This window comes from Dermochelys coriacea, chromosome 14 (assembly GCF_009764565.3).
Source record: "Dermochelys coriacea isolate rDerCor1 chromosome 14, rDerCor1.pri.v4, whole genome shotgun sequence".
Lineage (NCBI taxonomy): Eukaryota > Metazoa > Chordata > Testudines > Dermochelyidae > Dermochelys > Dermochelys coriacea.
This window is the reverse complement of record NC_050081.1, coordinates 39208228-39233339: the sequence shown is the minus strand read 5'-3', so window position 1 is coordinate 39233339 and position 25112 is coordinate 39208228. Positions and strand designations below refer to the sequence as shown.

The 25112-nt window shown below is 52.8% G+C and overlaps 1 protein-coding gene, 1 long non-coding RNA gene and 1 pseudogene across 7 annotated transcripts in view; 1 reads left to right on the top strand and 2 right to left on the bottom strand.

Annotated features, from left to right (window-relative positions):
* LOC122456692 overlaps positions 1-601 on the bottom strand; it is a 6076-nt gene extending 5475 nt beyond the window's left edge. The window contains exon 1 of the long non-coding RNA XR_006275691.1: positions 591-601. This is a non-coding gene — a long non-coding RNA (uncharacterized LOC122456692). The remainder of the gene's footprint in view (positions 1-590) is intronic.
* Positions 1-19335, top strand: part of LOC119842568 (antigen-presenting glycoprotein CD1d-like) — a 22867-nt gene extending 3532 nt beyond the window's left edge. For 2 of the 6 annotated variants that reach the window (XR_006275678.1, XR_006275676.1), the window contains 2 exons: positions 314-561; positions 2511-2571. Coding sequence is in view for 1 of the 6 variants with exons in the window: in XM_043497205.1 (XP_043353140.1) it covers positions 8595-8634 (40 nt within the window). In the remaining 5 variants the exon portion in view is untranslated. Of the gene's footprint in view, positions 1-313; positions 562-2510; positions 2572-6602; positions 8507-8594; positions 8754-19078 lie in introns of those variants that run through there. The other 4 variants (XR_006275677.1, XR_006275675.1, XR_006275674.1 and 1 more) reach the window with 4 other exon arrangements.
* Positions 19295-25105, bottom strand: LOC119842588 (annotated as a pseudogene).
* Positions 25106-25112: the final 7 nt, after the last annotated feature.

Genomic DNA, 25112 nt, shown 5'->3' with positions numbered 1-25112 from the left:
GAGTATCAAGAGGGGGACTCCTTTGGCGGAAATTCTTAAGAATTGGAAGAATATTTCGGGCACCCATGAGTTAAGTAAGAGAAAAGCTATTGTTTTATGTAAGGTAGAATGGCCAATAATTCAAGGCCTTTCTCAGGCATCTATGCAATGGCCACCCGACGGGTCATTTACAGGGGAAACATTGACTGCCTTGAGAAAGAGGCTGGAGGATAAGGCGCCAGCCCAGATGGATTACTGGTATGTATGGGACAATTGGGCTTATGTGCGTGCGAAAGGACGTCCTCTTACCTCTTCTTTTTCTTATCTCTCCCAGGGGTCTTCGGCCCCACCCTATCCTCTGCCTACTTCCTCTCCCTTTCCTCCGGCTTATTCGCAGCCTTCTGATTCATTATGGATCCACCGATTGCTTTACAAGCCCCTCTTATTCAGCAACATCTTGTCTCCCATACGGTGGACGGAGGTGAACAAATTGTTTTCCCCTATGTGCATCGCCCCTTTGGCCCAGGCGACTTGGTAACACGGCAGCAGCAGATGCCTTGTCTGCGTGATGATCCAGAAAAGGTATTGCAAACAATTCGATCTGTGTTTACTGCTTTTAATCCTGCCTGGGGGGATGTTCAGGTAATCTTGGACACACTTTTTACTCCCGATGAAAAGTATTCCATCTTGAATGCCAATAGACGCTGGGCAGGAGAGGATGGTGCTCGTACTGCCTGGCCCCTTGTCGATCCTGGTTGAAACCCTAATGTTTCTGCCCAAATGGACCTCCTGAAAGCGGGCAGGAATGGTCTCTTAGAAGCAATGCGTAAAGCAGGTAGCAAGTCAGCTAATTGGTCTAAGATTCGTGAATGTCAGCAGGAGGTCACTGAGCATCCCTCTGCCTTCCTAGCCCGCTTGTCGAAACGAGTCCGCATATACGGCGGCGGCATCGACCCAGAAGCGGAGATAAACCATCCTATGATGGTTTCTTTTTATGTTAATCAAGCAGCCCCAGACATTAAAAAATATTTCTCTAAACATGTGCCTGATTGGCCAGGAAAACCTCTCCAGGATGTAGTTCGCTTGGCCACTTTCGTGTTTAATGGCAGGGACGAGGAAAAGGCTAAGGAAAAGCATAAACAAAAGAAGGAAGAAGTAAGCATGTTGGCAGCCGCGTTGCAGGTCCCATTTGGAAATCAGAATTGGCGGGAGCATGGCGGGACAAGAGGAAGGGGGCGGGGACGAATAGAGCAAAGAGAAAATTGGGCAAACACGAAATTTGGCAATTGTAACTACTGTAAACAACCAGGACACTGGAAAAGGGAATGTCCCCTCCGTCCAAAGGGGGCTCCTTGGCAGGAGCCAGTGCAAAATGGCCTGTCCGGTTTTCCACAGACTCCTCAAGGGTGTCCTCCCACCAACCCTTTGAATCAAATTGACCCCCGGTGACTGGAGGCGAAGATTTTGGGAACTTTGGGAGAGTTGGAGTGGGACTTGGAAATGCAGTCACAAATTTACCTGAAAATTGGGGAACGTCTAGTGCCTTTCTTGGTGGATACAGGAGCCACCCTTTCCACTATAACGTTTGTGCCAGGGTCTGTGTCTAATACTAAGGTTTGGGTGCAAGGTATAGAAGGAAACCCCTGCCCGGCTCCGTTATCTTACCCTATCCCCATTGAGCTTGGTTCTCTAAAGCTATCCCATAGATTTGTTATAATGCCGGAGGGCCCAGCAAACCTTCTGGGACAGGATGTGCTGGGCAAATTGGGAGCACATATATATTGTGCCCCTGAGGGGCTCCGTCTGACTGTTCCAGATTCGACAGTTGCCTCTCTTATGACGTCAACCACGCCTATTCCCAGTGTACCCTTTGAATTGTCTAGTGTCCCCCATTTTTTATGGAGTACAAATTCCACTGATGTGGGTTTCCTTAAATCTGCTGTTCCGGTGAGCCTAACAACTAAAGACGGGCCGCCCCCTTCCGTGAAGCAGTATCCCTTGCCAAGGGAAGCAGAGGAGAGTATCTCACGTCTTATTGACAGCTACTTGGCACAGGGAATTCTGGTTCCTTGTAGTTCACCCTGTAATACGCCCATCCTCCCAGTAAGAAAACCTAAATCAGGAACCGACGGGCACCCGGTTTATCGATTTGTTCAGGATTTGCGTGCTATTAATGATTACGTTATAGCCCCACATCCAGTTGTTCCTGACCCGAGTACTATTTTGACGTTAATTCCTCACTCGGCCACTTGTTTTACTGTAGTCGACTTGTGTGCCGCGTTCTTTAGTATCCCTTTGCACCCGGATTCCCAATATCTGTTTGCCTTTACCTGAAAAGGTCAGCAATTGACATGGACGCGGCTCCCCCAGGGATTCTCAGGATCCCCTACTATCTTTTCTCAAATACTTACAGCAGATTTGAAGGACATTGTTTTGCCTGGTTCTTCGGTTTTGGTTCAGTATGTAGATGCTAATGCTAATTAAAAGCTAATGTACTCAATGCTTTTTTTGCCTCTGTTTTCACTAACAAGGTCAGCTCCCAGACTGCTGTGCTGGGCAACACAAAACGGGGAAGAGATGGCCAGCCCTCTGTAGAGATAGAGGTGGTTAGGGACTATTTAGAAAAGCTGGACGTGCACAAGTCCATGGGGCCGGACGAATTGCATCCGAGAGTGCTGAAGGAATTGGCGGCTGTGATTGCAGAGCCCTTGGCCATTATCTTTGAAAACTCGTGGCGAACGGGGGAAGTCCCGGATGACTGGAAAAAGGCTAATGTAGTGCCCATCTTTAAAAAAGGGAAGAAGGAGGATCCTGGGAACTACAGGCCGGTCAGCCTCACCTCAGTCCCTGGAAAAATCATGGAGCAGGTCCTCAAAGAATCAATCCTGAAGCACTTAGAGGAGAGGAAAGTGATCAGGAACAGTCAGCATGGATTCACCAAGGGAAGGTCATGCCTGACTAATCTAATCGCCTTTTATGATGAGATTACTGGTTCTGTGGATGAAGGGAAAGCAGTGGATGTATTGTTTCTTGACTTTAGCAAAGCTTTTGACACGGTCTCCCACAGCATTCTTGTCAGCAAGTTAAGGAAGTATGGGCTGGATGAATGCACTATAAAGTGGGTAGAAAGCTGGCTAGATTGTCGGGCTCAACGGGTAGTGATCAATGGCTCCATGTCTAGTTGGCAGCCGGTGTCAAGTGGAGTGCCCCAGGGGTCGGTCCTGGGGCCCGTTTTGTTCAATATCTTCATAAATGATCTGGAGGATGGTGTGGATTGCACTCTCAGCAAATTTGCGGATGATACTAAACTGGGAGGAGTGGTAGATACGCTGGAGGGGAGGGATAGGATACAGAAGGACCTAGACAAATTGGAGGATTGGGCCAAAAGAAATCTAATGAGGTTCAATAAGGATAAATGCAGGGTCCTGCACTTAGGATGGAAGAATCCAATGCACCGCTACAGACTAGGGACCGAATGGCTCGGCAGCAGTTCTGCGGAAAAGGACCTAGGGGTGACAGTGGACGAGAAGCTGGATATGAGTCAGCAGTGTGCCCTTGTTGCCAAGAAGGCCAATGGCATTTTGGGATGTATAAGTAGGGGCATAGCGAGCAGATCGAGGGACGTGATCGTTCCCCTCTATTCGGCACTGGTGAGGCCTCATCTGGAGTACTGTGTCCAGTTTTGGGCCCCACACTACAGGAAGGATGTGGATAAATTGGAAAGAGTACAGCGAAGGGCAACAAAAATGATTAGGGGTCTAGAGCACATGACTTATGAGGAGAGGCTGAGGGAGCTGGGATTGTTTAGTCTGCAGAAGAGAAGAATGAGGGGGGATTTGATAGCTGCTTTCAACTACCTGAAAGGGGGTTTCAAAGAGGATGGCTCTAGACTGTTCTCAATGGTAGCAGATGACAGAACGAGGAGTAATGGTCTCAAGTTGCAATGGGGGAGGTTTAGATTGGATATTAGGAAAAACTTTTTCACTAAGAGGGTGGTGAAACACTGGAATGCGTTACCTAGGGAGGTGGTAGAATCTCCTTCCTTAGAGGTTTTTAAGGTCAGGCTTGACAAAGCCCTGGCTGGGATGATTTAACTGGGACTTGGTCCTGCTTTGAGCAGGGGGTTGGACTAGATGACCTTCTGGGGTCCCTTCCAACCCTGATATTCTATGATTCTATGATTCTATGATTTGTTGATTGCCTCCTTGGACTACAGTGCATGTTTAACTGATTCTGTCGTTTTACTTACTGCACTAGCGAATAAGGGTCATAGTGCGTCCCCATCCAAGTTACAGCTGTGCCTAAATCAGGTAATTTATCTGGGTTTTGTAATTCGGCCTGGAGAGCGTTTATTATCTCCCGATAGAGTACGGGCAATCCAAGATTACCCGCGCCCAACAACAAAAAGGCAGTTGCGGGCTTTCTTAGGGGCTGCCGGCTTTTGTCGACCTTGGATCGTGGGGTTTGGAGAACTGGTAAAACCCCTGGTCCAAGCTACTACGTCATCAACCCTCGACCCGATTTCCTGGACCGTGGAGAGGGAGACTGCCTTTACAGCGGTTAAGAAGGCCTTGGTTACGGCGCCCGCCCTGGGATTCCCGGACTACGGTAAACCATTTTTTCTTTTTAGTCACGAACAACAGGGAGTAGCTAGTGGTGTCCTCTTACAATATCTTGGAGACCGCCCACGCCCCAAAGCTTATTATTCAGTATAACTGGATCCTGTTGTCCGGGGCTCTGTTTCCTGTGTGCGGTCGATTGCCGCAGCGGCAATCATGGTTGAGCGTTCGCAACCTGTAGTTCTGGGACACCCCCTGACTGTTTGGGTCCCCCACGAGGTTAAAATCCTTTTAAAACAGCATTCTACCCAGGCGTTGTCTCCACAACGAGCTCATAAATATGAACTAATTTTGTTAGCTGCTGATAACATCACTCTACGCCGCTGCAACACCCTCAATCCAGCAACCTTGTTACCCCTCCCAGAGGATGGCACCCCTCACCATGTGTGTATGGATGTCGTCGCTCAGGATGGTAAACCCCGCCCGGATCTAACAGATTCTCCTTTAATGGAGTCCGATCTGCTTCTCTTCACAGATGGGTCTTCATATTATTTGGATGGCTGTCGGGTTTCGGGGTATTCAGTGACTTCCCAAACCGATGTTATAGAAGCTGCTCCTTTGCCACCATCATTTAGTGCCCAGGGTGCAGAATTGTATGCGCTCACGAGAGCTTGCTTATTGTCCGCGGGAAAAACTGTTACCATTTACACAGACTCGAGATATGCTTTCGGAGTCTGTCATGCTACAGGTCAGCTTTGAAAACAGCGTGAATTTCTAACTTCCTCAGGTGCAAAAATAGCTAATGGTCCCTTGATCGCCGCGCTACTAGAAGCTATTTTAGCCCCACGCCAGGTGGCAGTGGTACATTGCTATGCGCACAGGCACTCCGATAGTGTTGTTTCTCAAGGTAACACGTTAGCTGACTCAGCCGCAAAAGTGGCAGCCTTACAACCCCTTTTGGTGTCGGTTACCCTCCCCTTGGATGGGTCTTTCCCACCTGCGGATTGGACATTAATGTACACTGATGTATCCTTGGAGGAATTGGGCGAGTGGAAACGTTGGGAAGGTGTTGAGGGCGCTGATAAAATTTGGCAAATCGGGGGCAAACCTATTCTCCCCCGTCGTTATTTACTGGCAGCTGCCCATTATTTTCATTCCCTGGGCCATGCTGGTGTCCAAGGCACAGTGGCTGCCATACTCCAATCCTGGGCGGCACCACACATTTATCCTGCGGTGAAGCGTATTCTTGGATCCTGTTCAACTTGTTTGGCATTCTCTGCTATGACTCGGTCTGACGCCAGTTCGCGGGGGGGGAGACCTTGGGCGAATTTTCCGTTTCAGCATCTGCAAATGGATTATGCAGACATGCCCAAGTGTTCAGGATTCCATCACCTTCTCGTTATAGTGGACCAGCTATCTGGGTGGCCTGAAGCGGTACCAACAAGGAAAGCAGATGCGAGATCTGTAGTTAAGTTTCTAATGAAGGATATTGTACCTAGGTTTGGTGTCCCTGAAGTTATCGACTCAGATCAAGGCTCACACTTTACTGCGAAAATTTTGGAGGAACTGTATAAATGTTTGGGAATCACTAGACAATTACATACTCCGTATCACCCTCAGTCTGCTGGTCAGGTGGAATGCATGAACTGAACAGTAAAGACAATGATAGCAAAATTCTGTAAGAAAACTGGACTTAAATGGCTGGAAATCCTACCAATTGTCTTGTGGCACATAAGGCGGACACCGCGCATGCCCCTGGGCCTGTCCCCATTTGAGGTGTTATTTGGCAGACCCGCTTTAATTCCAGGAACCTACGTTCCAGCACATGCTAGTCTCTTGGATGGTGACGAAACTCTGGCCAAATATGTTGCTAGGTTACAACAGGAACTGATTGATAATCAATTTAAAGGTCAATTGTGTCAAACTGCACCGTTGGGACTGCAGATTCACTCATTTAAGCCAGGGAATTGGGTTATGGTTAAAAAGATTCCCCGCACAGACCCCTTGGAACCTAGGTGGGAGGGGCCATATCAAGTTTTGTTATGTACTTATTCTGCTTTAAAGGTTGCAGGAAAGAGCTCGTGGATCCACCACAACTACGTCAAAGCAGCGACAGCGCCTCCCCAGGACCCGAGTGATCCAGCGTACGAGCCATTCTACGGATGAATATTACAGCCAGCCCATGGACCGAGCCTTCCAATTACTGGGATCTTCGCAGCCCACCAGGACTTCTTGTATTTCTCTTTTGGACTCGTATATTGGGAATGGGGGTTTTCGTATGGTACCGGGGAGGATGTCGTTATTGGTATGGCTGGCCTGGGGGTTCTTCCCCCTATTCCCGAATCCAGTACAAGGGTGGGCGGGTAATAGTTTTTTGAATTTGACTCGGGCTATTACGCAAAATATAAATCAAACACAATGTTGGATATGTATCCATACCCCCACATATATTAGTCAGGGAATTCCATTGGTGGGGGTCCCTATCCCTACTAATGGAACGCATTTGTCTACATTATGGGCTAATACTACCTTTCATTGGAATATCACTATTCAAACATGGTCTATCGACATGGTGGCCCAGGGCAATTATGCAATATGTGTAAAACGCAGGTGGAGAAATAGGAATTTTAAAAATGGGAATTTTGTAGGAACTTTTATGGGGTGCAACCGCACTATAAAAATTAGTTCTGGGGTGGCAACCGTTTCAAATTATTCAAGAGCCCCTTGGCCAGTCCCTGAAGGATCAGGTTGAAATTGGTTATGTAACCACACAGCCTATAAGGTTCTTCCAGTGGGATGGTATGGTACCTGCACCCTAGGAGCAATAATCCCTGCTGTAACAGTTTATCAGAGTCTAACACAAAAAGAAATTCGCAATATAGTATGGAGGAATCGGCAAAGTATCCCTTTAAATCCCCTCATCGAGCGGCCCACGGGTTTTCATTCCTTTGCACGCTGGTTTCTGCCATGGTTAGAAGTAAGTGAGCTAGAAAAAGCTATAGTTAATATTTCTGCTGCCTTAGAGCAGATGGCCAACGCCACTGCGGATGCTTTATCTACCCTCCAAACCGAAGTCACACAATTATCTCAAACAACCTTGCAAAATCGTTTAGCATTAGATTACCTCCTCGCTAACCAGGGTGGGGTATGCGCTCTAGTTAACTCCAGCTGTTGTGTTTTCGTAAATCAACACCATAGGGTAGAGACTGACATCCATATCCTCAAGCAACAGGCGACTTTATTTCATCACATCAGTCTTGATAATACCAGTACTGGATTTCAGGAAGTGTGAAATTGGCTCACATCATGGATGCCGGATCTCGGGGTCTGGGGAAGGCGTGCTCTGTACATATTCATATGGGTTGCTGTTTTCTTTGCCGTGTTATTTGTATGCCTTCAATGCTGTAAAATGTGTTGTTTGCAGTTATTAGTCCTTCATCGTGGTTACTCAGCCCCTATATAGTGTTAACTGACGTACAAAAAAAAAAGTTGTTGAGGGGAAAGTTAATATGTGTATTTTGCAGAGCTTATTTTTGCAGAGCTGGCACCCTTTGGCTCCAGCCACTGTCTGTGCAGCACAGACGGCAGCATATTTGGGGAATTGTTTCGGGCCTGGAAACTGTTGTCCTTCCTGTTTTGTGGTATGTGAAGCACGTTGTGTAACAGCATGTTCCGTTTTAATGATAAAGTTGTTGACGTGCTCAGAACACGAGAAAGCACTCGCCAGAGAGTGGCTAAGGATGGGGTGGGGATGAAATTCATTGGTTAGGGGTGCCGATGCACAAGGGCAGCACGCGATGTCAGATGGTATATAAGCTTTGCATAAACTGTATACGGGGTCCCCTCCTGACTAGCGGGAGGGCACCACGCTCAAGCGTAATGCATTAAACATTGACTAGAAACTCTGCAGATGTGGACCTGGTTTTTGGTGCCTCAGCCTAAGACTTGGACTGTGCGTGACCGATCAGGTATAATTCGCAACAGTCCTCTCCCTCTCAGGGGTGGGGGTGGGACTGTTACACCCTGTAACCCATCCCCTCTGCTCTCTCCTTCCAGGGGCTATGAGGACGTTAGACCAGGGGAGTCCAGGGCCTGAGGGGGCGGCACCAGCCCAGGCGTGGGCATTGGCCCCTCTCCTGGGGACATGGACCTGTGCCATGCTCTAAGCGATTTGTCCTGAATTAACAAATAAACTTGTTAGTCGCTAAGGTGCCACAAGTCCTCCAGTTCTTTTTGTGAATACAGACTAACACGGCTGCTACTCTGAAACTTGTCCTGAATTGACACTCTCCGTTGTGTCCCGCCAAAGGCCGCATTGTTACAATGGCGTAGTCGTGCTAGGATCCACAGAACCAGGTCAGTTAAGCTCTGGATCAGAACCCCACGCTATCCACATTTGAATTTGGGTATTGTTGGTTAAAGATCAGTAACCATAAGCCAGAAGGAAGCTGCTGAAAGAGAGGAAAGGGCTCGTAGGGGGCGTACGGACCTGCTGGCTGCTGAGGAGGGTTCACCAGATGCAACAAGAAACTGCCAGACTTCAGCTCCAAGTCAAAAAAGCAAGGGAACAATAGCAGAAACTATCCCCTTGAAAGTCCAGTTTCTAACAACGTTGGTATGTTGTATTATCCTGAGCAGTTGTCTGTGTTGAACCAGTTTTGCTATGGCCAGGGAGAGGGTGACTCTAACCTGGGAAAGGAGGCAAATAGCTGTTTGTCTGTGAATGAAGTTTCTGAATGTCTGTCTAATGTCTCAGAAGTGAATCTGGAATTAGATCAAGCATGGAAAGATCTCATTGGTCAGGCAAATGTTTCCCAGGAGCAGATTAAAGTGGATGGTCAGGTTGAAGCCCTAACTGAGGAAGGAAAGGGTAGATTTTTGATGGATTGTGGGCAAGTACAGCTTGTAAAAGTGAACCTGAAAAATGTGACTGTGATTTGCTGGAAGTAGCTCCATGTAGTGTGGAGAACAGCAGTTTACATGGTAAGGAAGCTGCCCCACTCTCACAGTATTTGTCTGGAACCAGCCCTGGGTGCCGGGACAAGGGAGAGGAGGACAAGGAAAGTTTGGATGAGCCTAGGCAGCCTTGTGAGCTGATGGCTTTGTCTAGTCAGCAGGGTGGGAAGGCCAGGAGAGTGGAAGATGAGTGTCGCTGTACCTTACCTGTTAGCTGCGTGGAGAACTGTCTTATTGGGATTCGGGAAGTGGGCGGGCGAAGCCCGTCCACCGCTAAAAGATCCCCCCCAGCCTAAAAGGGGGATCCACAGGACCTAGATACCCAAAAAATTCTGGAGGACAACTAATGAAATAACAGGAACAGGAGTGTGGTCAAAGGGTCAAACGAAGGGAACCGGATGGGGACACCGAGCAGAGAACCCCGGACAGCGCCCACTGCTCCTCAAAGGTGTCAAGGGAGTCAGAGGACGCCGCCCAGAGGAACTCTGCCCGGATACGTGAACGGACCGAGGATCAGAAATAGGCCCCACAGTCACAGGAGACTCCATCGGCCAACCTCCTCACTCTGGTTTTATAGATGGCCATTTTAGCTAGGGCCAGGAGGAGGTTGACCAGGAGATCCCGTGACTTTGTGGGGCCACGGATAGGGAGTGCATAGATAAGAAGGTGAGGGGAAAAGTGCAACCAAAAGCGTAATAAAATATTGGTGAGGAGCCGGAATAGGGGCTGCAGCCTGGCACACTCCAGGTAGACATGTGCCAGGGTATCCCTCACACCGCAAAAGGGGCAGGTGTCTGGGATTGAGGTGAACCGCGCCAAGTACACGCCCGTGCTCACGGCTCCGTGAAGGAGCTGCCAACTGACCTCCCCAGCGGGCCTCGGGTCTAAGGCGGAATATAGGCTGGCCCACCGGGGCTCCTCACCCTCCAAAGGTGGCAGGAGGTCCCGCCATTTTGTATTGGGGTGGGACACGAGGGTGCGGGCGTGAAGGGTGTGGAGCACGAGCGTGTAGAGATGTTTTCTTGGCGCGGTTTGAAAGCAGACTGGCTGCATCTCGTGCAGCCGGCTTCCAGTGAAGGGATGAAGGGGTCGGTTGGGTCCACGGGGCAGGGGTCCAATTAAAAGGTCCGGCGGGCCTGGGGTAGCGGGTGGATGGGGCGTGCCCTCGTGCAGGACCCGGTCGAGATAAACCCGAGCAGCGGGCGGCAAAGCGGCCTTCACCTCCTGAAGTATGCGCCGGGGAGTACAAGGTCTGGAAAGCCCCATGCGCTGAGCGAAGGTTAGGGGATCCAGCCAGTCTCCCCGGTCATAGTCCAGGAGGTCTCCGACTCTTGTGACCTCTGCCAGGACCAACCTCTGGCGCACTGAGCAGGACTCCGCCACCTGCACACGGAGCTGGGGGTTGTGTAGCAGGGGCTCCGCGAGGAGATCTGCCCCCTCGGTGGCCGCCACGGACCTGCTCGTTGTAAAGAGTTTCCAGGTCCGGAGGAGGTCCTGGTAGAAGACTGGCAGCCCGGAGAGGTCTCGCGGAAGACGTCTCGGATGGAGATAAAGGAGCTGCCGGTCGTATCAGAGCCCTCGGAAGCGGCGCAGGAAGGCGTGCGCCAGTATGCTCCACGCCGGACTACCTGCACCATAAAGGAGCCTCTGCAGGGTCTGGAGGCGGAAGACATGGACCTGAGTGAGCAGACATTTTAGGCCCAGCCCTCCCTCCTCCACAGGTAGATGGAGAACCCCTGCAGGGACCCAGTGCAGTCCTGACCAAAAGAACTCCAGAATCGATGTCTGGAGGTTGGCCAGGAAACCCGGGGCCGGGACCAGGGTGTGGAGCCGGTACCAGAGCATGGACAGGACTAGTTGATTAAGCACCAGCACTCTCCCTCGAAGGGAGAGACACCGGAGTAGTCCTGTCCATTTTTGGAGCCGCTCTATCACCCTGCCCTCTAAACCGTGCCAGTTCTCCGGCGGAGAGGGATGCGTGGCAGAAAGGTAAACGCCCAGATAGAGCAGCGGACCCGTGCTCCACCGGATGGCCTGAAGCGCGGGTGGGAGGGAGCTCGCCTGCCGCCAGTCCCCTACCACCAAGCCAGAGCTCTTGACCCAGTTGACCCGCGCGGAGGAGGCTGCCGAATAGATGGCCTGGCAAGCCTCCACCCGCGCCAAGTCGCCCGGGTCCTGGACCACGAGGAGCACGTCATCCACGTACACCGACAGGACCAGCCGCAGCTCCGGCTCCCACAGCACCAACCCTGTCAACCTCCTTCGGAGGAGACAGAGGAAGGGCTCGATCACCAGAGCGTACAGCTGGCCCGAGAGGGGCCACCCCTGCCGTACTCCTCGCCCAAAGCTGACCGATTCGGTCAGGGTCCAGTTGAGCCTGACCAAACACTCTGCAAAGGCGTACAGCGCCCGGAGAAAACCCACAAACTGGGGTCCAAAGCCAAACGCTTGCAGAGTGCTCAGGAGATACCTGTGATCCACCCCTGGGTGGAGAAGTGTGAGAGTGAAGGAAACGTGCCTGTGTCTGTCAGGGGTATGGACTTGCCTATGGAGGGAGCTACCCCGGTCTCCAAGCAGTCGTCTGTGAACAGCCCTTTGTGCTGGGACCAGGGGAATGATCCCAAGCTTTGTGTCTGGGAAAGGAGAAAGTGTGTCCGGCTCTGCTTTGTCTGTGGAGCAGACAGAAGGGGCCTTTCAGCCTGGGATGGTGGAGAATAGTGCAGTTGTCTCAGAGTTGGTTCTGGATTCAGCTAAAGCCCAGGAAGGGAATGGTCCTAAGTTTGTGTCTGCTCGGGAGACTGGCCCTGTAACTAGGTCACATCAAGTTAGTGTCCTAGCAAAATCCCAGAGACCAGACAATTCTGGTATTTTGTATTTTGCCTGTTGCTAGTGTGTTGTTGGGAAAGGGTGTAGCAACCCTGTTTGATCAGGGTGAGATCCTAGCCAGGGCACAAGGAGAGCATGAAGGTGATTTGGTTGTGTTACCCACTAACAGTGTGGAAACTTGCAACAAGGAGGAAAGTTGCAGAGGGAAAGAGGGTACTTCTAACCTTTTATCTAGTAAGTCTATGAGCTTGCCTGAAAGGAGGTGGTGTAAAAATCATCTGGATGGGCCAGAGGTGATTCTGGATGTAAGTGAGACCCAGAAAGAGTCTGTTGATGCTCAGAAAAATATTTCTTTAGAGCAAGCCCTAGGTGAAGGGCAGAATTTCTGTGAGGGGTGAATTGTTGCTCAAAGCAGCTCCTAAGGAAAATAATCCTCATGGTACTTTTGCAAACAGTTTGCTGCAGCTGAAGGGTGTGAAAGTGATCTAATCAAGGTTTCAGAGTAGATCTAATCAAGGAAGTGTCAGTTTCTAACAGCGAGAAATGTTCTGTTGTGAATGGATCCACTGACTTTCCTGTTGAAGGATCCAGCGTGGATTGCTTTGAGAAGGTCTCAGATGGAGTGAAAGCTGTTAAGAAAGTTAAACAGCCCTATAACCAAGTGGCCCTGTTTGGGCAGCTTGTTGGGGAGACAAGGTTGTTGAGAGAGGAATGTCTCCATGCTGACTCTGTAAGTGAGTCTGAGTCTCTGGTTCAGAGGGAAGACTGGGTAGCTGCAGAGCAGAACAGCTGGGCAGTTCATCTCTGGAGAGTGCAGGGAAGGGCAGGTAAACTCTCATCTCTAGACACTTGGGATCTGACTTGTAGTCTCTCAGTGGACTTAACAAAAAGAAAAGGAGGACTTGTGGCACCTTAGAGACTAACAAATTTATTAGAGCATAAGCTTTCGTGAGCTACAGCTCACTTCATCGGATGCATCTTTTTGCGAATACAGACTAACACGGCTGCTACTCTGAAACCAGTGGACTTAACGTATGATTCCATGTGGAAGCAGAGGTTGGTAATGGAAGGGCAACAGAACCTTGCATCTAACATGCTAGTGAAAATGGATGGTATCTCTTTAAGACAGAGTCCAGCCTTGGAATTGGTAACAGTCGAGGATCTGAAAACCAGTAAAGAGGCTAGTGGGTGTGTTGATGAACATTATCTGGCTAACAGAGGGAGAAAGACTTGCTAACAGCTGTTAGCACAGAGAGCACACTCAATCAGCCAGTGAATTCTGTTAAGCAAGAGTATCAGGGAGTCCCTGGGCGATGCTCTGGAGCTGCTCCCCACGAAGCCAGGCAGGACTCTGGGGGAGTCTCCTCTCTGGGAGCAGCCTGTCTGCAGGACACACAGCTCCCCCGGCTCCCCCCTTCCTGGGTCTGACCTCGGAGCATCCAGCATCCCCTGCCCCACCGTGCGCTTCCCACAGCCAGTCCGCCCAGGCAGGGTCCTGGGGAAGCCAGAGGGTCCTGCCCCCAAACTCCGCAGTGACACGTGACTCTCAGCCAGCCAGTAAAACGACAGGAACATGGTCTAACACAGAGCTTGTAGGTGCAGAGAACAGGACCCCTCAGCCAGGTCCATTTTGGGGAGCAGTGAGCCAGACAAACCCGTCTGCACTTCACTCCTTGTCCCCAGCCAGCCCCAAACTGAAACTCTCCCCAGCCCCCCCTCCTCTGGGCTTTGTCCCTTTCCCGGGCCAGGAGGGCACCTGATTCCTTTGTTCTCCAACCCTTTAGCTCTCACCTTGCAGGGGGGAAGGGCCCAGGCCATCAGGTGCCAGGAAACAGGGTGTCGGCCATTCTCTGTGTCCAGACCCCTGCACACACCTGCCCTCTAGGGCTCTGCAACAATCATAAAAGGAAAAGGAGGACTTGTGGTACCTTACAGACTAACAAATTTATCTGAGCATAAGCTTTCATGAGCTGTAGCTCACGAAAGCTTATGCTCAAATAAATTTATTAATCATGTTATTGAACATGTTTCAGAGTAGCAGCCGTGTTAGTCTGTATTCGCAAAAAGAAAAGGAGTACGTGTGGCACCTTAGAGACTAACAAATTTATTAGAGCATAAGCTTTCGTGAGCTACAGCTCACTTCATCGGATGCATTTGGTGGAAAAAACAGGAGAGATTTATATATACACACACACAGAGAACATGAAACAATGGGTTTATCATACACACTGTAAGGAGAGTGATCACTTAAGATAAGCCAACACCAGCAGCAGGGGGGGGAAAGGAGGAAAACCTTTCATGGTGACAAGCAAGGTAGGCTAATTCCAGCAGTTAACAAGAATATCAGAGGAACAGTGGGGGGGGGTGGGAGGGAGAAATACCATGGGGAAATAGTTTTACTTTGTGTAATGACACATCCATTCCCAGTCTCTATTCAAGCCTAAGTTAATTGTATCCAGTTTGCAAATTAATTCCAATTCAGCAGTCTCTCCTTGGAGTCTGTTTTTGAAGCTTTTTTGTTGAAGGATAGCCACTCTTAGGTCTGTGATCGAGTGACCAGAGAGATTGAAGTGTTCTCCAACTGGTTTTTGAATGTTATAATTCTTGACGTCTGATTTGTGTCCATTCATTCTTTTACGTAGAAACTGTCCAGTTTGGCCAATGTACATGGCAGAGGGGCATTGCTGGCACATGATGGCATCTATCACATTGGTAGATGCGCAGGTGAACGAGCCTCTGATAGTGTGGCTGATGTGATTAGGCCCTATGATGGTATCCCCTGAATAGATATGTGGACAGAGTTGGCAACGGGCTTTGTTGCAAGGATAGGTTCCTGGGTTAGTGGTTCTGTTGTGTGGTGTGTGGTTGCTGGTGAGTATTTGCTTCAGATTGGGGGGCTGTCTGTAAGCAAGGACTGGTCTGTCTCCCAAGATCTGTGAGAGTGATGGGTCGTCCTTCAGGATGGGTTGTAGATCCTTGATGATGCGTTGGAGAGGTTTTAGTTGGGGGCTGAAGGTGATGGCTAGTGGCGTGCTGTTGTTTTCTTTGTTGGGCCTGTCCTGTAGTAGGTGACTTCTGGGTACTCTTCTGGCTCTGTCAATCTGTTTCTTCACTTCAACAGGTGGGTATTGTAGTTGTAGGAATGCATGATAGAGATCTTGTAGGTGTTTGTCTCTGTCTGAGGGGTTGGAGCAAATGCGGTTATATCGTAGCGCTTGGCTGTAGACAATGGATCGAGTGGTATGATCTGGATGAAAGCTAGAGGCATGTAGGTAGGAATAGCGGTCAGTAGGTTTCCGATATAGGGTGGTGTTTATGTGACCATCGCTTATTAGCACCGTAGTGTCCAGGAAGTGGATCTCTTGTGTGGACTGGTCCAGGCTGAGGTTGATGGTGGGATGGAAATTGTTGAAATCATGGTGGAATTCCTCAAGAGCTTCTTTTCCATGGGTCCAGATGATGAAGATGTCATCAATGTAGCGCAAGTAGAGTAGGGGCATTACGGGACGAGAGCTGAGGAAGCGTTGTTCTAAGTCAGCCATAAAAATGTTGGCATACTGTGGGGCCATGCGGGTACCCATCGCAGTGCCGCTGATTTGAAGGTATACATTGTCCCCAAATGTGAAATAGTTATGGGTCAGGACAAAGTCACAAAGTTCAGCCACCAGGTTAGCCGTGACAGTATCGGGGATACTGTTCCTGACGGCTTGTAGTCCATCTTTGTGTGGAATGTTGGTGTAGAGGCTTCTACATCCATAGTGGCCAGGATGGTGTTTTTAGGAAGATCACCAATGGATTGTAGTTTCCTCAGGAAGTCAGTGGTATCTCGAAGATAGCTGGGAGTGCTGGTAACGAAGGGCCTGAGGAGGGAGTCTACATAGCCAGACAATCCTGCTGTCAGGGTGCCAATGCCTGAGATGATGGGGCGTCCAGGATTTCCAGGTTTATGGATCTTGGGTAGTAGATAGAATACCCCAGGTCAGGGTTCTAGGGGTGTGTCTGTGCGGATTTGTTCTTGTGCTTTTTCAGGGAGTTTCTTGAGCAAATGCTGTAGTTTCTTTTGGTAACTCTCAGTGGGATCAGAGGGTAATGGCTTGTAGAAAGTGGTGTTGGAGAGCTGCCTAGTAGCCTCTTGTTCATACTCCGACCTATTCATGATGACGACAGCACCTCCTTTGTCAGCCTTTTTGATTATGATGTCACCATGAAAGGTTTTCCTCCTTTCCCCCCCCGCTGCTGGTGATGGCTTATCTTAAGTGATCACTCTCCTTACAGTGTGTATGATAAACCCATTGTTTCATGTTCTCTGTGTGTGTGTATATAAATCTCTCCTCTGTTTTTTCCACCAAATGCATCCGATGAAGTGAGCTGTAGCTCACGAAAGCTTATGCTCTAATAAATTTGTTAGTCTCTAAGGTGCCACAAGTACTCCTTTTCTTTTTGCTAATACAGACTAACACGGCTGCTACTCTGAAATCTTCATCTTCTGTAGACGGTTTTATCAGTTCCTCTAATTCTTCGTTAGTCAATGTTTCTCTATGGCTCTCAGTTAATTCTCCAATTTCTTCCTCAAGGATGTCGACAAAGCCATCACCATCCACTTGCCTGGCCACCTGAACAATGCGTTTCACTTCGTCAATGGTCGGGAAACCCTTAAAATCATTCACACATTCTTTCCATAGGTTTTGCCAACATGCATTGACTGTTTCAGGCTTGATTGCAGACATTGCCTGTTTAATATGAGCGATGCAATCGGCAATGCTGAAGGACTTCCTACACTCCATCACATTAAGACTGGGATCAGCATCCATAGCGCTATGTATCCGTGAGAACGTAAGCCTCCTGTACGTGGCCTTGAAACAGCGAATCATGCCTTGGTCGAGAGGTTGGAGGATGGAGGTGGTATTGGAGGCCAGGGGCTTGTCTTTCCGATTTCGAAGTGTAAGAGCGGTTGGGCGTTTTTTTCCAGAAGAGTCCAGTCTCGTCAGCATTAAAAACTTGTTCCGGAAGCTGGCCCTTTTCCTCTGTGATATTCTTTAATTGTTCAGGGTAGGCTTTTGCTGCCTCTTCATTGGCAGATGCAGCTTCACCAGTAGTTTCACCAATAGTCTGCACATTTTTGAGGTTGAAGCGGCTTGTGTTTAGGGGCCTGTGACGTTACTGACATAATCTGGGACCGTATAGATCATCGTTGCAACCAAGCTCCTGTAGTGGCACCAAATCTTATATAAAGGGGGTCAAATAAGATGTCTCAGACAAGGTTATGGTTTGCTGGTTATGATTATGCTTTCTATATGTGTGTATCATTTTTGTAGTTAAAGTTATGAATATTGGCTCTATACTGTCTGTAGTTCAAACTTATGCTATGCTTCTGGGTGACACCCCAGACAAGTTGGTGTCAGCTCTCCCATTAAGGACCATCAGCTATAGAACTGACCCACAGAGAGAAGGCAGACACGCCTCGGGACTCAGCCAGGCAGGCAGGGACCTGCCTATGGACAGAACCCTGAGGTTTTCCAGGCCAGGTGATGGGCAGCTTGTCCTTGGGACACAGAAAGCAGAGGTTACATGGCAAGAGACTATAAAAAGCTGCTGCAGCTCCTCCATCTGGTCTTCAATCCTGCTTCTTACCTCTGGAGGGACGTTGCTACACTGAAGCTTTGAACCAAGGACTGAAAGACCCATCCCAGCTGGGGATGTTCTCCAGAGACTTGATTTGAACCTGCAGTTTATTCCATCACTGCTGCAAGTCTGAACCAAGAACTTGGCCATTACTGTATGTCATTGATTCCATTGAACCAATTCTAGCTCTCATCTAGATCTTTTTCCTTTTATGAATAAATCTTTAGATTTTAGATTCTAAAGGATTGGCCACAGTGTGATTTGTGGGTAAAATCTGATTTGTATATTGACATGGGTCTGGGGCTTGGTCCTTTGGGATCGAATCTTTTTTCTTTTACTGGGATATTGGTTTTCATAACCATTTATCCCCATAACGAGTGGCACTGGTGGTGATACTGGGAAACTGGAGTGTCTAAGGGAATTGCTTGTGTGACTTGTGGTTAGCCAGTGGGGTGAGACCAAAGTCTGCTCTATTTGGCTGGTTTGGTTTGCCTTAGAGGTGGAAAAACCCCAGCCCGGGGCTGTAGCTGCCCTGCTTGAAGCAATTTGTCCTGAATTGGCACTCTCAGTTGGGTCCTGCCAGGGCCATGTTGTACAAAAAATACGTATCTTTAAACACTAGACTCACACTCAGCGTGGCGAGATGCTCACACTATGAGAGGCGCGTGGGAACTGAGGGAACAGCAAATTCACATCTCCCATCTCACGCACACTCGGGGGCATACACTCATTGAGTGGAATGGTGGGCGGAATCGCCCGCACTATTTATCTTATTTTTCTTTTTTTTGCTGAGCGTGTATAGTTAAATTTGCATAAGTTAAATGCGCGTATGATGCGACTCCACTGTATTGGCTCTGTACTGTCTGTAGTTCACACGTGTGCTCTGCTTCTGGGGGACAGCCCAGAGAGCTTGGCGTCAGCACTGCCTAGCCTGCCTAAGGCCCATTAGGGATCATCAGCGACACACCTGACCCACTGCGAGAAGGCAGACACGCCGTGCGGCTCGGGCAGGCAGGCAGGGACCTGCCTATGGACAGGACTCTGAGGCCTCCAAGCCATGTGCTGGGCAGCTGGTGTTTGGGACAAAGGAAGCAGATACTCTTAGTAGTGTCCCATCAGAGGCTGCTTCGTTATAGGACCTTGGGGCTGGAATCTGTGCCTGGCTCCAGAGCTGAGGGCCCCAAGGGCTGCTCTGGATCAAAACGCTGGGAGATCGGGGCCCTGGGTTGAGGGTGGGATTCTCCTCCCTCTGGGACATTCAGGGGATGTTGGACACTTGGGGGAACTGTGGGATCGCTGGGACCCAGGACCCACATGGAGCCGGCGCTGGCCTGTGCCATTCAATGAACCCTTCAGGGAGGGGCTGCCCAGCGGGCCCCACCGGGGGCTGTAGGAGCCAGGGCCTGGGTGCAGGGGTCAGACACTGCTACATACACCAAGCGGTGGGCGCGGTTCCCCGCACTCTGCACTGGGCGCTCGTGGCCAGCCATGGCCTTGGCATCCTTTTCACTCTCCTCTAGGCCCTTCCAGCAGTGCTGGTGCGTCCCAGCTCCCAGCAGGGCAGGTGCCCCTGGGTCTTCTCTGCTGGGGCGTCGCTGCCCGTCCATTAGTGCCCTCGGCACGAACGCCGCTGGGAGCCATTTGCACTGTGACGGGCGTTTCCCAATGGGTCACTTACAGCCCAGATTATGGTGTGTCTAGCACGGGGGGCTCGGGTTCCTCCAGCCCTCTGCCAAGGGGAGCCCAGGCCCAGATTCCCCGCAGCCCACCTGACCACACACCCTGGTGCTGCTGTTCCCGCCCGGAGCCAGTCACCTCCCTTCAGGTAGGTGAGGAGTCCTGGCGCCAGGAAGATCAGCCCCAGCACGAAGCCCCCGACCCCCGTCAGCATCGGGCTCCTGGCAGAGTCAGGCTGCGCCTCTGTGAAAACAGGAGCTCGGGGGGTTCGGCCTCAGCCTGGCCTCCCGTTCCCCTTCTCACGTCCCGGCTCTCTGCCCCAGGGGTGCCCCTGTGGGCTCAGGGGTTGCCCCACACCCAGAGACTCTTACCCCACGCTGCCCATCACCCCAGGGATTGGGCACCCCCAGCCCAGGGGCCAGTGAACATCAGGGCTGGGTAGAGTCAGCAGTCACCAGGCAGAGCTGAGATCAGCTGCCCCCTTCCCAGGAAGTGGGGGGACCCAAGTCCCCGCAGCAGGAGATGGAGCAGATGCACCAAAGCCCCTCTGACCCCAGGAGCGTGTGGGTAAATTTAACCTTTTTGGCCACCCAACCCCCACAAGAGTCACCTTCCAGCCCCGGGGCTCCGAGCTCCTTGCGGGGTTGGTCATTGTCCCATTGCACAGAGGGGCAGCGGGTAGGGGGGCTGTGGGAGGCCCCTCCGAGGAGAGGGGGGCGACATCCTAGAGCGCTGGCCCAGCCTGTCGCTGATGCCGCAGCCCTCGGGGATCCTGCAGGGACTCTGACCTGCAGAGAAAGGAGCGAGGCCCCGGTGGTGGGGGCTGGCTCGAGGGGCAGTGACTTGGGGGGTCCCACTGCCGTCCCTGGAGGTGGGGGCAGAGCAGTAACAACACGGGGTGCAGCTCTGAGCATCGTTTACTATCATGTTACAGACATTCACAGGGGCAACCTCCGGTGGGGTCACTGCACTTCTGCATGGGAATCTTTTCCCCGGGGGCAGCTCAGGGGGCCCCTCACTTGGGGGGTGCTGCGGGGGTCAGGCGCCCCTCCCCGGGGGAGCTGGCACCTGGGATTTGTGTTATAACCAATTGCCCAGATCACACAGCTCCCCCCACAGAGACCCCCAGCGCAGGGCTCCCCGGGCTGCCAGCCCCCGGGTAGGGACTCAGCGGAGCACTGGGCCTGGCATGGAGAGGGGCCTACACGGGGGGCTGGGGCAAGTTCAGTGGAGGATCCTGGTTCCAAGCTCCCCGCACTAACCACTAGACCCAGAGCTGGGGAGAGAACCCAAGAGTCCTGCCTCCCAACCCCCCTGCTCTAACTTACCAGACCCCACTCCACTCCCAGAGCTGGGGAGAGAACCCAGGAGTCCTGGCTCCCAGCCACCCTGCTCTAACCCACCCTCTTGCAGCCCCTCCCTGAGGGCTTTGCCGAGTGACACAGGGCAGTGCTGGCCCCAGTGAGTGCAGTGGCCCTTGGGGACCCTGGATCCCAGCCCCTGCAGCCTTCCCCCCCACCAAGTGCAATGGTCACAGAACAACCTGGGGAGCAGAAACCGCCCCAGCCCCTGGCATATCCCCTTGCACCCAAAGGGTCAATCTCCCAGCGCCCCTCCCCCCCAATCCAGACCCGTCCTCAGGGCCCACAGTTCTGGAGCCAGGCACGGATCCAGCCCCAAGGTCCATGTCCCCAGGAGACGGGCCAATGCCCAGGCCTGGGCCGGTGCCGGCCGCTCAAGGCCTGGACTCCCCTGGTCTAACATCCTGGTAGACTCTGGAAGGAGAGAGCAGAGGGGATGGGTTATGGGGTGTAACAGCTCCCCAACCTCCACCCCCACCTCCAAGAGGGAGAGGACTCACCTGCGTCTGCTCCACCTCAGCACCACAGCCACGGCGGCTACGGCCAGAACCCCCAGGGTGATGCCCACGGCCAGGCCGGGGCCCCAGCGCCTGCTGTGCCGTGTAAAACAGGGGGTGCTGTGCTGGGAACAGGGACAGGAGTATGGGCCCTGTTCCCTCCACCTCTCCCGCAGTCCCCCCTGCTCCCCCCATGCCAACCCACTGCCCTCAGCCCCCCACCCTGTTCCCCCAGCCTCCCCTGTAATCCCCCGTGATCCCCCCGCAATGCACTGCCCTCAGCCCTGCTCTACATGAGCCCTGTTCTCTCATCTGCCTCTGCTGTCCCCCCCCACTGCTCACCCCCACTCCCACCTCCTCTGGCTCCCCGCATGCCAGTCCTGCTCCCTTCTGTCCAACCCCTCCAGACCTCTGCCTCTGTCCCCAGCCCTCCCCAGCCCTGCCCCATTGTCTCCCCCTGCCCCACTCCACACAGCTCCTCCACCCCGTCCCATTCATTCTCCCCTCAGCCCCCACCCTGCTCCTCCTGTTTCAGTCCTGTCTCGTCCCCCTCAGCTCCTCTATCTGGTTCACCCCTCTGCCTCCCTGCGCCCCAATCCCGCTGCCTGGACCCACCCCCGTCCCACTCAGGACATGCAGGAAAAGCCCCCAGAGACCACGACCGCACCACCCACCCCTTGGGGACGTTCACCTACCCCAGGGGATCAGCAGGCTCTGGCCCCCCAGGCTGCTGTGCTCCACCTGGCAGGCGTAGCTGTGCCCGTCGCCCGGCTCCACGGCCAGGGAGCTGCGCAGCTGGTAGGTCAGGTCCGCGTTGGGCAGGATCCCGCTGGAGTTCAGCCGCCCGCCCGGCACCACCTCCTCCCCGTCCTGCAGCCAGGCCACGCGGATGGGCCGGGGGTAGAAACCGGTGACCCGGCAAACCAGCAGTAACGGCGCGGGGGTCCCGGCTGGGGGAGGCGCTCGGGCAAACACCACGGCGACCGGCCGCTCTGAGACAGAGGGAGAGAGACGGGACGGGAGAGAGGGGACGATTCAATTACAATTTGTGATGGAACCCCCTTCACTTCCTGTCCTAAACTGTTGTAGCTGCATCCGTATGCCAGGCAAGAGTTCCCTGTAGAAACAAGCCCAGCATCCCACCCCAGAGGCAGCTGCAATTCTGCGCCCGGTGAGAGATCCCTGTGTATGCAGCCCCTGCATACCAGCCCAGCCTGAACAACATCAGAGCAATTGGGAACTAATCCCCATGCGGGGCTGTGGGCAGAGAAGTGCTGGAGGGATTTTGGGAGTCTGGGGCCCAGCCTCACCTTGCCTCTCCAGAGACTCTCTCCCATGCTGGACCAAGCTCTTGATCCCATTGACACCCTTCATTCTCAGGAGAGACTGAAGCATGGCGGTCGTGCCCCTGTCCTGGCTGAGAAGGTCCCAGATGTCGAGCACCTGCTTGTCCCCCTGCCGAGTGAGCCAGGTGCCTGCACCCGTGTCGAAGCTGATGAAGTCCTTGCCGTTCATCCCAGCGTCACAGAACTGAGTCGAGGAGCCGTTGGGATGGAGTTCGCAGCCAGTGGAGAACTGGGCAACAAAGGGGTCAGGAGCAGGAAGGGCAGGGGGATGAGGAGGGGTGCCCGGAGGGTCACCTGGGGCAGGGGTAGGGGGCAGAAATAGAGAGATGGGGGAATACATAATGTCAGGTGCCATGAGGATGTTGGGCCACACGACGGTGGCGGGACCGTGAGGCGGCCCTGGCTGGAGTTCAGGGCACGTTGAAGTTTCTGTTTAAAGCTGATTTTTCACATGCATAGTCAGACTGGCTCGAAAATCACTGCGAGATGTCGGGGCCTGATGCAGAGTTTGTGGTGCTAATTTGGGGTCCCTTGGTCATGGGTTCCTGAGATACAGACCCCCCACCCAAATGACCTGCTTTTTAAATCTTTTTAAAGAGTTTTTTTGCAAGTTATTTGTGCTGCTCAGAGGAAAACTGGCCCTGAACCTTGATAAACGTACATCCCTGGGCTCCCCTGCGCTCGGCTCCGCACCGGTAGCAAGGACACGTTTGTCTTCCCAAGGCAACGTTACACAAGTCCCCGGGCCTTGGTTGTGTGTGTGGAGCGGTACGCCGGGCGGTGGCGCACCTGTGCCCACAGAGAGTTCACACCTCTGCGAGCGATTGTTTCCTCAGCAGCACCTCAGGGCGACACCCCGAGTCAGACCCTCGCTCAGCGGGAGAGGCAGCAACCTCTGAGCCCCGGGAGGACCCGTCCGAGCCCCGTCACCGAGAGGTTCCTGCGCCCGTGAGCTGTGAGGGCAGGGCCGGCTGTCACGCTGTCGTGAAACGCACATGCCCCGGCAGATTGCCGTGAACCTAGCTCTGCCCCAGCAAGGTGCAGGGGAGACTCTGTGGTGCTAATTTGGGGGCAGGTGGTTAAGGGGTTCCTGAGAGAAAGTCTCCCCTGAGGACCGTAGCGCTCCCGCACGAAACACCCAGCACAGACCCTGGGCTGAGCAGCTGAGCAGAGGCGAGCTGGGTCTGCCCCACGCCCCGTCCCGGGGCAGTGGGGGTTTGGGGGGAGGCACGATCTTAGCTCTGCATTTCCTGCTCCTGGGTTGGGTGTTTCATGGTTCGCAGCAGCAGAGGTGTCACTTTTCAACGTTCAGGGAGGACAGGTAGCACCGTGAGCAGCCGACACGCTCCTTCCACAAAGGCCTTTGGTCGGACACGTGGCCACGAGCCGGGTCAGGGGCTGGGACACGGGGCCTTTCCCCGCTAGGGTGCGCAGGCTACAGTCTGGCCCCAAAGCTGGGGGACTGGCTCAGTGGGGTGGAGAATGGGACACGGGGTGTTTCCCTTCTAGGGAATGTTGGCTTCAATCAGCCTAAGGGCCAGGGACTGACTGTTTTGCCCTCCATTCACCCTGCCAGGATACACTCAGTCGCTGTGGTGAGTGTGTCAGTTCTCAGCTCTCTGGCGGGTAGTGGGAGGACGTCCTCAGACCGCTCCATACTCACAGCCCTCTCCTTCATCCTTAACCACTTTGTTCACCAGACGGATGAAGTCTGACAGGTAGCGATGGATCAGCAGCTCCAGGTCCTGCCACTGCTTCGGGGTCAGGCCCTGCTGGGCCCAGGGCTGCAGGAAGCGGATCTTGCAGGTGCTGCAATCCATGGAGTGGGTCTCCAGGTCGCTCAGCAGGGCCATCCCCTCCATGTCCGTGGAGCTGGCGTTGTGGAAGACATTGATTTGGAGCAGCCGGAGTGTGAGAGATGCTGTGGGGAGAGGCAGGAAGGCTGGGGTGGAGGGGTGGGAAGGAAAGGGGAGGACGGAGCAGGGTGAAGAACAAGATGAATCAGTCCCAGTCTCCTGAGCACCCCTCATCCCTGGCATCAGATATCTCCCTGCCGAACCCATCTCCCCCTGCACCCCACAAGCCCAGCATGGTGCTGCCCCACTCTGACATCCCCTACCCCCAGTAGCGAAAAGGTCCAGGTGGGGGTCCCCACTTACCAGCCAGGGCCCCCCGAGCCCAGGAGAGGAGCAGGGGCAGCAGCATCCTGGCAGGGGATCTGAGCTGCGCCGGCAGCAGGACGAGGGGCTGGGGTCACCCACATGTTCTGGGTTCTGCTCCGGGCCACAC